General features: G+C 43.2%; 1 protein-coding gene across 1 annotated transcript; it reads right to left on the bottom strand.

The window, feature by feature from the left end:
* Nucleotides 1-762: 762 nt before the first annotated feature.
* LOC148870229 (large ribosomal subunit protein uL4) lies at nucleotides 763-5,630 on the bottom strand. Its single transcript, XM_088971694.1, has 2 exons — nucleotides 4,432-5,630; nucleotides 763-1,162 (listed from the first exon to the last, which is right to left on the bottom strand). Exons 1-2 carry the CDS (start codon nucleotides 5,536-5,538, stop codon nucleotides 1,049-1,051), a joined length of 1,221 nt encoding a protein of 406 aa, XP_088827820.1. The 5' UTR covers nucleotides 5,539-5,630; the 3' UTR covers nucleotides 763-1,048.
* Nucleotides 5,631-14,681: the final 9,051 nt, after the last annotated feature.

The raw sequence follows: 14,681 nt of genomic DNA, 5'->3' as shown, positions 1-14,681 counted from the left end.
AAAACCAAACTTGCATGAAACTTTTGGATGGTTGGACTTGGGAGTTTGGAATGGAAGGATTGATACGATTCGCTTGGCATGCAATTTCATTGAAAAGATTGAACAGGGATGTTGCAGATGTTACGTGAATTTCTTTCGGTTGGCACAACTTGAAATGAAGAAAAAGCAAAGGCGTGCAGCAACCAAGGAAACGATTTATCTAGCTACCACCTCAAACGACTGCTAAATTATGAGTTGATAAACGTTGGACACTGGAGTGTATAGAGCCATTATTCTTCTCATATAGTATGATATGCTCAGACTCGGTATAGGAAACTACACATGACAGACCTGTAAATATGTATACAATTTCCACACCTAAATGATGTACGCATGAAACAACACGGACCCGCACTATAAATATTAGTTGATGGGTAAATGGGTTAACTGTTAAGTGATTTTATGAGAGCCCTGACTCACTGCAGGAGAACCGAGATCATACATGATCTAAACAATAAGATGTAGCAGTGCTGGTAACATGAGAAGTATCAGGGATTTGAACAGTCCTTGGATCAAAGGGATATTTGATCAGAAACTTTTGTTTGGTTGCATTGATAGATAGCAAGATTGCAACTAGGCAATGAATGCTTGAATTCGATCTTTTGGCTCTTAATGAACCACGTTCGCTTCAAAATATCAAGAGCTGTAAGCCTGTAACCAAACATACATAATATCTTCCCTGTAATCGAGACTTAAGGATTCAGTGAATCTCTACCATATGAATTTGAAAAGAAAAACAGATAATAAACTAGCTTTTACTCACTCGCACTACATATTCTAATTTCTGTCCCAAATTACTGAAACCGAAAAAGGGGACCATGATGAGGAGATAAGGCTATATTTAGCAAAAATCGAACTCTTATTTCAGACCTCAGCCCCCCACCCCTTGGGGTCATCATCCTGACTCGAAAAGAAGAAATGAAAAAGTATGGAATTAAAGGTAGCAAATCCGGAACCAAATAACATAACAGCCTTCTAACAAAATTCCAAAACCGAAAGCCTAGAATAATTACTGAGTAACCCCCAACCACTTTGAAAAGTTTTCGAACTCGGTATAATCACTGTCTGAAATCATCGTCTGATACCATGCCTTGCCTGCGGCCTTTATTGCAGCAGCCTCCTCCTAACAGATACACAAGGCAAAAACTAATGATTAAAAAAAAAACCACCACAGACGGCAAAGATTTTACTATGCATATCAAATAGAGAACCGTCAGAACAAATTAACAAGTTCATGCACTAGTATTTTACAAGTCAGATTTATCTTGTTTCAGGAATATGTTACATCTTCATAACCTTCGGCACGACAAGCAATGCGTTAACAACAAACATACTATAAATTTGACCATTAATCAAATACAACCAGACTAGGGCAACATTTATGATGCAGGACAAAAGGATGCTATGTAATCAAGTTTTAAACACAAAAAGAAGCAAAAAACTGAAAATGAATATAATACCAGCAACAAAATATTTCAGCAAAGTATTAAGCCACTTATAATAGGATTTTGATGAAATACGGGTTAAACATTTGACAACTTTGGTTAATTAATTAACAATGCATCTGGGATAGGTTCAAGTGAATCAGCACAGTTCAAGAACACAGAAGATGAATCAAGAAAAACTAATATCATCTTGGGTAAGCAAACCAAACATGGCAATAAAACTTGTGATCCTAGTTGATGCATGCAGCAGATGCTCATAAAATATACCATCCATGAAGAGAATTAGAAAAAAAAAATCTATATACATAGCAGAAAGCAAAAGACCAAAAGCTATGCCATTTTGAACAATACTTACAGAAGAAAATAGAGACATTTACTACATAAAATGATGATGTCAGAGGAATAACCGATACAAGGAGACCAGTATTTCTGGCTCAAAAGCTTATATAATCGAAAACGTTGATTAACATTTCAGGAAGCAATACATTTCAGGAAATGTTTTGATACAAGAAATAAAGGGTAGGTAGAAGATGGGTTTGAATGATTGAAATACTACCTATAAGTTTATGACCATTGCACAAATAACATGGAGCCAACAGGCACTGATGGCAGATGATTTGAAATAAGAATGCAGATAGAAAAGAAAATCAATGAAACATAGCTCAGAAGAAACTATACTGTCTCACTCTAATACCATGCAACTATAGTGACACCATGCAAGCAGCTTCTCATGCCAGACTAACCAATGCTTTTAAGAGGACTCAATGAAGTCTCTTGTTAGGGCCTTCCAGACTTGCACTTTTTTCAGAGTACTCAAAGAATGCTAGGATAGGATATTTCCAGATATTGCTACTTGCACAGTTGTTTACTTCCAATAGTTTAAATACATATTCTATGTTCCTTCTTTCTCAAAATTTGTATCAAAGTTACAGTTTCCATGTCTTCATAGCTCATAAATACCAAGAAAAGAGGAAAGTTATATTATCATCAAGCTACAATTATACATTCCAATGTAAAAATTGGCAATATCTGCGTATTTTCTTTATTTGTAATTATTTTAGTAATTTGCATTATTTATATTTTTTATCAGGAGAATACTTTTGTTCTATTAATATCGATGCTAAACAACTAAAACAATAGGTAATAAAAACACACTTTCATTCATTAGGATGGTTTCATGATTTTTATCAGAAGTCTGTTTTCATTAAATTAGTATAGGTGTTAAGCAACTTAAACAACTGGTTGCTGAAACAAACGCTTTGGTTTCAAATGAAAGCAGTACTCCCGATTGAATTTTTTGTTGAGATTACTTAAATTTATCTTCTTTCTCTCTTTTATTGCATTCTTCCTTTTTTTCTCATTTCAAGTTCCTTGCCATCTCAGCAAGTTAACTTTAAGTGGAATAGGATTTGATGCAACACATCAACGTTTTATTGTGAGGAACAAATTTGCCTTTTTATTTAACAATGTTCAAGCCTGATAGAAAATAAAGCTTTCAGAGAGAGGAAAGCACACAAAGGGACACAAAAAGGCAAACAAGCATACTAAAGGCAACAGAAAAAAATTAACAAAAAAAATGGGTGTCCAAATGGTGGATCAAAGTCTGGTGGATTGTTCATGTCGCACATGTTTTTGGAATAGTTTAACTCCATAGAGACAATGTGTTGAACCTTTTGGATGAGTCACCAAACTACAAAAGTTAACTTTGGATAACAAAAATTAACTCTCATTTCCTTAAAAGCTGCCTACTGATAAAAACTTTAAACCGCATATATGGTTGTGAGGAACAAATTTGCCTTTTTATTTAACAATGTTCAAGCCTGATAGAAAATAAAGCTTTCAGAGAGAGGAAAGCACACAAAGGGACACAAAAAGGCAAACAAGCATACTAAAGGCAACAGAAAAAAATTAACAAAAAAAATGGGTGTCCAAATGGTGGATCAAAGTCTGGTGGATTGTTCATGTCGCACATGTTTTTGGAATAGTTTAACTCCATAGAGACAATGTGTTGAACCTTTTGGATGAGTCACCAAACTACAAAAGTTAACTTTGGATAACAAAAATTAACTCTCATTTCCTTAAAAGCTGCCTACTGATAAAAACTTTAAACCGCATATATGGTTGAGAACTTTAGTTTACAAAAGGAAAACGATGCCTCACGAACCCATGAAAGGAGAAAAAGGCATTATTTCCTTGAGAATCAAATGCATGGAGTCTTATTGTAAAATCATGCCACACACTGTCAATGATGCATTCTTTCCTTGTCTATTATAACATAATAGCGAGCATACAAGTATTTGGCAAATGTATCAGACACCAACAAGCAGCTACAAATCAAAACTTGTATAAAAAAACAATTTTAGTCATTGTCTAACACCATAATAGTCAAATATAAATCAGCATGTAGGATGTGTTTGGTATCATAGAAAAGAACAATATGGAAGTTGTAATCTAAATTGCAAGTCAATCTTCCAATTCATCTACTTAGTATAAACGTAATCGTTGTTGGTTAATGTTTATCATTTGAATTTTATTGCCACAACACAATTTAATTAATTGCATACTCATAAGCATTTTACTTGGTGTCCTCCCTGTAGAATTAAATTATAATATTACATGATTCTCGCGGGAAACAATCATTTACCCATTTACATTCAACAAAACGAAGATATATCTGAAGCTCCACGTCCATGAAAAATAGCGGTGTATATAGCTTGTACAAATTAAAGCAATGTATAGAAAATTACACACAAACCAGATATTGATAATCCCGACAGAATGAACTTTCCAAAAAAGAGACCATATATAGATTATTTGTCTTTCCGCGAATGATATATTATCAAGATAAAAAATTATTTGGGCACGTAAAATCATCAGATAAATAAACAATAAACAGCATTGAAACGCTAGAAACAAAACGAAGAGGAAAGTGTACCAAAACAAGTACCTTGGGTATCTGTTTCCTCTTCTTGTCGAGCTTCTCTTTCTTTGCCTTCACGCGCTGGGCCTCGGCCAGAAGAGCCATTCTCCTTGCGGTTTTCGCGTATGGATTGAGCTTCAGGAGGGTATTGAGGTTCTTCAACGGGTTCTTCTTGAGCGGCGCCCTCTTAACCTCCTTCTCGATCGGACTCACAACAGATTGAACTTCATCAGAGTTTATGATCCTCGACAAGTCAGCATTAAACATCTTCGATCTAGGCAGCACATACCCCTTCTTCTTCTCCGATGACTTCTCGAACGATCCATAAACAGAATCCAACTTCTCGAAAGCAGACTTTGTCCAGATGATGAACCGACCAAGATGCCCACCAGGAGCAAGCTTAAGTAGGTTAAGCCTCTCAACATTGGCGACTTCGACACCAGGAATGTTACGGAAGGCCTTCACGACCTTGGAACCCTCCGTGCCATAAACAATTAGAGGTCCCTTGCGAGAAATGTACCGGCGGTTCCTCATCTTACCCTTTCCCGGCCGGATCGAATGGCTATCCTTTGCCTTCTCAGCGTCGGGATAAGCACCGATCTGCTTCAACATCTTGATAGCCGCGGATGTTTTTTCAACCCCCTCGGCAGAGTCACCAACGACCAGAGGGATCTCTGGAACGTTTTCAATGCGATGGCCACGAGCCAGCACAAGAGAGGGCACTGCAGATGCGGCAATAGCAGAGACAACAGCATATCGCTTCTGGTTGACATTGATCTTTCGGTGCCAGCGGCGCCAGATTTTGGTGGGAGCGAACATACGCCCACCGCGACACATGTTACCGAAGGCACCCTGACCGGCACGGTGAGTACCACCACCAGGGACACGAGGGATACGGGAAACGGCACGACCGGTACCCCATGACTCGGCCGAGGTCTGGTGACCGGCGCGCTTGCTGACGGCGTAGGGCTGGCGGCTGTTTTTGGAGATGTTGGCGTGAACAAAGTTAACGATGTCTGGGCGGATTGACGCCTTCATGACGTCGGGGAGGGGAATGGAGTTCCCGCCGTCGGTGGCCATGTCGCCATCCAGCTGCTGGATCGTGACCAGAGGTCGAGCTGCAGCAACAGCCATTGAGAGGAGCAGTGGATGGGATTGATGGATTAGGGTTTAGGGAAATGAGAGGGGAAGGGGAAGAGAGGGGGAGGAGAAGGGTGGTTAGAGACAGAAATCTAGGGTTTTGATAGATGTTATATGTATCCTAGACACGATGTCAAAATTACGAAAATGGCCTGCACTTGGGTTAAGGAGGAAAACGAGCAGACGAGAAAACTGTGAGTGATCGTGTCCCAAGTTCCAAAATGATGGATGCTTGCAGAGAGCTAGGACCGTTCGATTAGAAGAAATTTTCCAAATTACCGGAATGACCACGAGTATAGGAGTGCCACTTGGGCCGGGTTGGGTTAGGAGTTTGTCAACTAATCAATTTGCCCAAACCCTAGCCTGACCCGGTGACCCAGAGCCTGTAATTCACATTCTTCAACTCGGGTTTACAGCAAAATATGTCAATGGGTCGGGTCTAGTTCGGGACAAGGTTTATAATCCCAGATTAATTATTAATCGTTGACTATGATTAGATCTGTTTATGGGCCGGGTTGGGCTCGGGCCAGGTTTTCACTCTTAATTAACAGGCTTTTTTTAAGGTCTGAGCCTGGGCCGATCATCAGGCCTACAATTTGGGCCTGAGCTTAGCCCTCATAAAAAGCCCAAAGCTCGGGCCTGGGCTCGAGCCCAAAGTCTAAAGTTCATGTCGCTGCTATTGCTAAAGCGGCTGAATAGAGAGAGAGAGATTATAAAGAAAAAAATAAAAATTATTAATATATATATCATAATAAATATTATATATTTTTTATATAATATAAATTAGTCAGGTCGAGCCGGGCTTTTTGACAAATCCTAGGCCCGGCCCAAAACACAATCAGGCTTGGTGTTTGGGGCCCGAGGTAAGGCCCGCGGGCCTGACTACATGTCCAAGCCAAGTGCGGGCCTGACCGGGCCATTAGGCTACCCGGCCCATGAACAGGTATACGTATGATAGATTCATAATTGGATATGGCTCAATTGGACCCGATTTTATTTATCTATAACAACATATGATAATAAAACTTAACAAAACGGTTGATAAAATATTTACTTTTTGATAATATTAAATTTACTCTTTTGGACATAGAAATAGTAAGTGTGCATAGTTGATGTACATACAAATTTCAAATAATAGTAATATTAGAGATATGTTCAATTTTTTTATAAAAAAAATATTATTTTTTATAATTTTTTATATTTTTATCTAATTTTAAATTTGTATTATTTAATTATTACATCTGATCCATTTTATCTAACACAGAAAATTGTTTTATTTATGTCAATTTTAAATTTTTTATTTCATTTCCACAACCAATAAAATAATTCTTGCTTATGACATTTATTTTTATACAATATGATGAATGTATTACATTATGCGTGTTTCCCAACTTTTCTACAAAACGCTTTATGTTATTTTTATAATTTTTAGTATTTTTATCTATTTTTTTATTTTTATTATTTATTTATGGCATCGTGCATTAGCCTAAACCATTGAATTCCCGGTCTAGCCCCTAAATATAAAAGAGCTCCTTTTCAAGAAAATTTTAAATTTTTATTCTATTTTCCCACTATCAATAAAAATAATTTGTACTCAACACATTCAATATCTTTAGCATGAAGGTTATATAATATTAAGTATGTGCCAAATTTTCTACAATACATGTAAATCATATTAAAAATAATATTTTTGTGAAACCATATTAAAACAATATATGTAACAAAAGGAAAATATTCAATAGCTATAAACGAAATAAATTATAACTTCTCATAAAATCATCACACGTGTTAAGATCAAGTCCCTTGTTAGAGCAATAAATCCCCACAAAACTTAGAAGAATTGCCTTCAACACTATTTTTAAATGGAGTTTGTGTTCCCTAAATTGAGGATGCAATTAAGGGTGTCCATAGAGTGGTTTTGGGCTGAATTTCATTTAAATCAAAATCAATTTAGGGTATGATGGAGGAAGATTGGCTCGACCTCGTAGCACTGGTACACGTGTGCATGGCCTTGCTCAAACGATGACTCATCATGACAGCACAGCAGGCGCAACTGCAATTTGGAGGGAAGGTCCCACCAAGTTTAGCCCGGTGACTCGACGGAATAGACTACTCATCGGGAGCCGCCTGGCCTGCACCGCCACCCCGGGGGCTAAGGCACACCGAGCCACCTCCGAGCTCGGGGTCCCCCTAACCTTTCCAAATACCCGAGCTCCTCTCAGTGGATCTCGAACCACTCCCAGACAGGAACACATCGATCCGCCTATAGATACCCCGAGGTAAAGACACCTCGGGCCAGATAGCTCGGCTTAGCTTGCCACAGGCAACTTGCCGCTTATGAGATATCCCGGCACAGGGTAGCTCGCGGAAGGGTAGTCTGGCACATCGCAAGAAGACCTCCCGCCAACCACCGTACCCGACAAATATGGGAACAACAGTCATATCCCTCGTTAGACAGTGTCGTGTCTGCCACCTTCAAAGGGTGCCTTACACCTGACAGGCACGTACCCTACGGTGACGGCCCCGCATGTGCCACCTCAGCCCTGCCAGTAACGGTTGCAGCAGGATGACAGTGGCGGTTATACCCGCCCTGTCAAAAGCCAAGGAGCCAGAGGCAATGGATTTCTGTTATAAGGAGCTTAGTATCAAGGAGGACAGGTATGATCATTATCATCTTCTACTCCCGCGCTACCTGCACTCTTAGCCTTCATCTTCTCCTTGCTTCTCCTACTGAATACTAACTTAAGCATCGGAGTGTTCCCGTCGGGCAAGCCCCCAAGGATTATTCTTCTTCTCCATCTCAAGTATCTTCCAGGAGCCAAGTAAGTGCCCACTAGGAGTGACCGGATTGCGCACCATCATTTGGCGTCGTCTGTGGGAATACGCTTTTAAAAGCCTCCCTCTAAACCTTCATAGTTCTTCCTTCTCTGAAAAACTCGGCACTCATGGCTTCCTCAAGCAATGCTGGATGAAGCATGGAGATGGGTAACTCCAGGGAACAACCCCAGGTTCCCACGGTCTGCATTGGGCAGTTCACCATTCCCCTTTCGATGGACGGAGTCCCCAGCCTAAGCATGCCGCGAGCAACGACGCCTGTGGGTGTTCCCCTGCCTACCTCTGTCGAAATGACCTTGGCTGAACTAACTGTCATCCCTCTGGCGACCAGCCAGAGCCAGCTCGACGATTTGATGTAGTGCATGTAGGCCATGCAAGCCCAAGTGCAGCAGCTCCAGCAACACTAGCTTTATCAGCAGCAAGTGTTGCACCACATCTCCCAGTACCAATATCAGCAGCAATTCCCTCAGCTGCCTCAACCTCAGCTTCAGCAGCCGCAACTCCCTCCTCGGCACCCAGTCTCACCGCGGGCTAGGTTTCGCCGCCAGGAGGAGCGCCTTTCTCACCAAGGGGAAGTCCCTCAGAACCCTCCTAAGAGCTAAGCCTCCTCCCGCGGCAGACAAGAAAGACCGGCCACTCCGGTCGCACTACGGGCAGTCAGGTCGGGAGGACCTCAGCTCGCCAGGTCCACATCGTCTCAACCCTCAAAGCTCGATACCCCGTTCCTAGAGAACCGGTTCGAGACCCTGGCCGCAAGCTCCAAGCAGGATCCCTTTGTCCGCAGTGATCACCAACAGCCTAAGCTACTTCCTGCACACACCATTCCTGATAGCACAAAGGTAAGCAACACGAATGTCAAGCCCACTAAGAAACAAAGACGCTGCCTCCAAGCTTGCCAATCTGCCACCCACAACTTGCCCGAGCTCGGAGGTAGAGAAGAGGTAAGCTAAGGCTCCCCTTCTTTCAGTTCCATCCCCCTTGTCTTCCAACTCCTTGCAATCCCAATGCCTAAAGACTTCAAGCTCCCCCCTCTTGATAAGTATACGGGTCGTTTGATCCAAATGACCACGTAAATGCCTTCCAATCGCAGATGCACCTGGCGAGAGCCAGTGAGTCATGCATGTGCATGGCCTTCTCCACCACTTTCAAAGGAGTAGCCCGCACATGGTACCGAAACCTGGCACCCGGATCAATAAGAAGTTGGGTGCAGTTCGCGCAAGCCTTCACGTCCCACTTCGTCACCAGCAAGCGGTGCCCGCGAACTGAAGAAAGCCTCCTCAACATAGTGCAGAGAGAGGGAGAGTCCATCCGGGGCTATATCAAGCGGTTCAACAATGCGTGCATGCAAATACCTTGCTTGGACCCCACCGTGCGCCTCGCAGCAGCCAAGAAAGGCATGACACATAAAGAGTTCAAATGGCACATGGTCGTCAACCAACTGGCGACCATAACCGAATTCCTTAAGCTCGCAAACAGGTTTATAGCCACGGAGGAAGAGATCAACCAGAAGGGCGAAGGCGCGCCCGAGAAGAGAAAAAGGGAAGGAGAGCCTCCCAGTCAAGGGGACAACCGAAAGAAAAAAGATGCAGCTCGGGGGGCAAAGTCGGGTCAGTCGTTCCAAGCTCCTGTAGCGGACCAAACTGATTACACCCCACTGAACGCGAAGTGGGCCGAAATCCTGATGGCGATCAAGGATGCCTCGTATGTGAAGTGGCCACCCCATTTGAGGGGGAATCCCAATGATAGAAATAAGAACATGTATTGTAGTTTTCACAGAGATCACGGTCACAGTACAAAAAAATTGTAAAAACCTCCGTAACGAGATAAAGGAGCTCATCCGTTGCGGATATCCAAGGAACTTTGTACAAAATAATAATAATGATAGTAATAAAACAGGTCAGTGAGGGGAACACGGTAAGGACGCTCCCAAGTCTAGCAGCAGGCCGGGCGAACAGTTGCAGAAGCAGCCTCCAGAAGAGAGGCCTGTTCGGGGCACCATCCACGTGATAGTGGGAGGCTCGATCATCGCGGGTTGTACTTCAATGGCAGCTCGGACGTCAGTTCATGAAGCTGCTCGGGAAGAACAGAATCCTCCAAAGTGGCCAAAGACAGAAGAGCCAATTTTCTTCATAGAAGATGATGCGCGAGGGGTCCATTACCCCTACGACGACGCACTTGTGATAAAGCTGAGGATCAACAACTTCGTGGTCAAGCGCGTACTTGTTGACTCGTGCAGCTTGGTGGATATTCTCTTCAAAGCCGCGTCTGACCAGCTTCAGTTGCAGGGAAGTGACTTGAAGCCCGCGAACACTCCTTTGGTGGGCTTCAGCAGATAAGAAGTCAGGCCCCTTGGGAAAGTGACAGTACCTGTGGAAGTCGGCACATGGCCCTGTGTAGTCAAACTCAACCACGACTTCCTGGTGGTCGCAACCCCCTCCCCATACAATTCCATAATAGGTCGGCCGATCACCCATGTCTTACGGACGGTGGTCTCCACTTATCATTTGGCAATGAAGTTCCCTATAAACTTTGGTGTGGGGGTGGCACGGGGCGACCAGCTCGAGTCCCGCAAATGCTATGTCGCTGCCCTAAAGGGAAAGACCAAGGTGGCCAACGACCTCAAATTGGAGCGGCCTACAGAGCAAGGCAAAGAACGAGTTGCACCCACGGAAGAAATAGTCGCTATTCCAATCTCAGCTGCAAACCCAGCTCGAACGCTTCAGATCGGTGCTTCCGTCCATGAACCTCTACGATCCAAACTGGTAAGTTTCTTACTTCAAAATTTAGATGTTTTTGCATGGTCTGCGGCAAAGATGCCCGGTATAGACCCTAACCTTATAACTCACAAGCTGAATATTGATCCTGTAGTTAGGCCCATTAGACAAAAGAGACGCAACCTAGCCCCGGAGTGGTGGGAAGCAGTCGACGAGGAGGTCGAGAAGCTCCTCGTAGCTGACTTCATAAGAGAAGTCCACTACTCGAGCTGAGTAGCCAACCCCGTTCTGGTAAAGAAGGCTAACGACAAGTGGCGCATGTGCGTTGACTACACCAACCTGAACCGAGTCTGCCCAAAAGACTGCTTCCCACTCCCCATAATTGACTGTTTGGTGGATGCGACCTCAGGGCGCGAGTTGCTAAATTTCTTAAACGCTTATTTGGGCTATATCCAAATCAAGATGGACCCGGTGGACGAAGAAAAGACTACCTTCATCACGGAGTTCAGTCTATACTATTACAAGGTTATGCCCTTCGGGTTGAAAAACACAGGGGCAACATTTCAAAGGCTTATAAATAAGTTGTTTGCGCCACTAATTGGCAGAAAAGTAGAATGCTTTGTAGACGACATGGTCGTCAAAACCTATTTTTCACATGAATTAATACAAGACTTGCATTCTGTTTTTGAAAATTTGCGTAAGTTTAATATAGTCCTGCACGACCCAATTGGCACGAAACTAGAGTATGCGCTACGCTTCCTGAAAGAATGGTAGGATCCATCTAATGGACGCCATGAAGGGTGCGGAATGGGGGGGGCGAATTTCAAAAAAAAATCTTATCTTCTTCCATCTCGGAATCATATTCCCTAAATTTAGAATACATTATTCAATTATCCTACTTGAATCATAAACAAACCAGATTTGAACCAAAAGGAAACATGAAGGATTATACCTAATCCGGAGAAATAATATCTCCCAAAGTTGGTGTTCACGCCCAAAGAAGAAACCAAGATCCGCTCCTGCTGAAGATGACATAGCTGTGGATGGAACGGAACCAGCACTCCTACACACTGGATTCTTCACAAGAACCCTTTGGAAAACTTGAACACCGAATCCTTTTGTCTTTCTTGCAAGACTGTTGTCAAGAACTGATTTCTTGACTTCCTGTTGCTGCAAAGATCCAATCTTCCAACAGGGAATGGCGGCGGCTGAAGGATGAGAAGTCCAGGAACGAAGAGGGCAGAACTGTCTCTTCTCTCTGGAGTCTGTGAAAGATCAAATCTCAAGTTGCAGGATGTGTTTCTTGCTTACCGAAACCCCTAGTTCGAAATCTGATATTTCTTCTAGGGTTTTCTCCTCTTTCTTCTTGATTAAGAAACCTCCCAATATTTTGGGAGTTATCCCAATCAAAATCAGTATTTGGATAGGGGATAATATTAATTTTATCTGCAGATTAAGTTAGTTAACTCATGATCTTATCAGGAGGTTACCAGATTCAAATCTAATTTGAATTTGGTTTCTTAGAGTGGATAAGGTTAAAGGCCCAATCGTTTTACTAAGATTAATCTCAGATTCACCCCATGAACAGGTGATCATATCAGCCCAGTTCGAAATGGGCTTTTGGCCCATTAAGTGTTCAGTGTTTAACCAGTTTCCATTCTGCTGCCCAGTTGGGCTTCTTTGTATGGCGTGAGACCCAAGCATTGATCTACACACCAGCCACATGGGTTTGGCCCAGCCTTTATTACAAGGCCCAACCGAACCCACTGAAAGACTCAGTGACCCCCTTCAGTCCATCACATGGACCCCATGGGCCCAACACTTACACTAGGTGGTCCATGGGCCAAGCCATCTTATAAAAACCCAGGGACTGTGGGCAGGTGCAAGATTAGCCCATCAGGTATTATCCTAAATGGTCTTACACTTAACCTCTCAGCCCTTAATGATCAAGCACTACTCGACAAGAGAAGACCTCTCCCTCGGCTGCAAAGAACAGTGCCGCACTCTCCACTCACATGGATCCCGGGAATTAAAACCTTTTGCAAATCTTTTGAAATCGTACATATATATATTTATTTATTTATTAATTTTGCAAAACAAATTTCCAACGATTGAAATCAACTGCCGGCAGTTTGGTTTCCATCGGAGAGAGTGCATTCCCGATCATTACCATTGTCCGACAAAGGGGCTGATCCTATCACTATGACCACTCACTCAGATGAATTCTCAGACTGCCCCAACATGTGCAGGTTTTGACCCCCACTAAGGATCTCACTGATTGACACATCAAAGACAGCCCGATCCGACACCTAGTGATGTGTCATAATCGTGTCTAGGGGTCAGGTGTAACTTTTCAATTTTGCCCATCTGTCTCCAAGGTCTAGGGCAATATTGAAAATCTGGTCCAGTTCATGGGTTCAAGCAATCCCATACTGCATGTGCCTTGGGTCTTACCCTGATGGCCGAAACAAGCCATCCCAACACTTGGTGGCACATCAGTATCAGCCTTGGCAGGATAAATCTCCCCAGACTTATCCAATGGCTGTGAACATTTAAAACTAACACAAGTTTCTATAAGTGTCCAGTTTTAGGGTCTTACACAGAATTATACCAAACAACATGAATCAAACATGCACTTTAATTTATTTCCACTAAATAACAAAAGTACATCAAATCCGATTGAAGCTAAGGGCATACAAGACTGTCTAACACTTCGAGTTCGCAGCATCTAACAATGAAGCGGAGTATGAGGCGTTGATAGCTGGACTAGCTCTAGCCAGAGAAGTAAAAGCCAAGCACATCGTTATTTGCAGTGACTCCCAGCTCATGGTCAACCAGGTCACTAGCGAGTACGGAGCTCGCGAGCCAACCATGGTCACCTATTTAGCCAAAGTCAGAGAAGCCTTGCTCAACTTCCAATCACACTTTATCAGGCAAATCCCTAGGTCGGAACGCTGAGGCTAACGCCCTGTCTAGATTAGCCAGCGCCAGCACCATCACCATGAGAACCGTGTACATAGAGGACCTACCTTGGCCTAGCATTCTTGGGGGGGGTAGAGGAGGTTGCTCCCGTCGTTCAAGCAGAGGCGAGCTGGATTGACCCGCTCGCGAGCTTCTTACTACATAGGACCCACCCTGCAGATCACAATACAGCCAGAAGGGTGCAACATCAAGCAGCCAAATACGTCATGATAGACGAACGGCTATACCGGAGATCCTACACGCTCCCCTACCTGCGTTGCTTGCGACTTACAAAAGCTGAGCTCGTACTCCGTGACACTCATGAGGGGTTGTGCGACAGACACTTGGGGGGGGCAGGGCCCTCGCCTAGAAGGCACTTTGATAGGGGTATTATTGGCCAACGATAAAGGCATATGCTATTGAGATCATTAGAAAATGTGACAAGTGCCAGAAGCATGCCAATATTCACCTCCAACCCGTTGTCGACCTCAAGTACCTCCCTAGCCCGTGGCCCTTTGCACAGTGGGGCATCGATCTACTCGGGCCATTCTCGCCAACAACGGGTGGGAGGAAGTTCTTAATGTAGCAGTGGACTACTTCACCAAGTGGGTAGAAGTTGAACCCCTT

This window comes from Nelumbo lutea, chromosome 2 (assembly GCF_056320005.1).
Source record: "Nelumbo lutea isolate HS-2025 chromosome 2, American lotus-T2T, whole genome shotgun sequence".
NCBI classification, from domain to species: domain Eukaryota; kingdom Viridiplantae; phylum Streptophyta; class Magnoliopsida; order Proteales; family Nelumbonaceae; genus Nelumbo; species Nelumbo lutea.
Note: the sequence above shows the minus strand (reverse complement) of the source record. Positions and strands in the feature narration are given on the sequence as shown.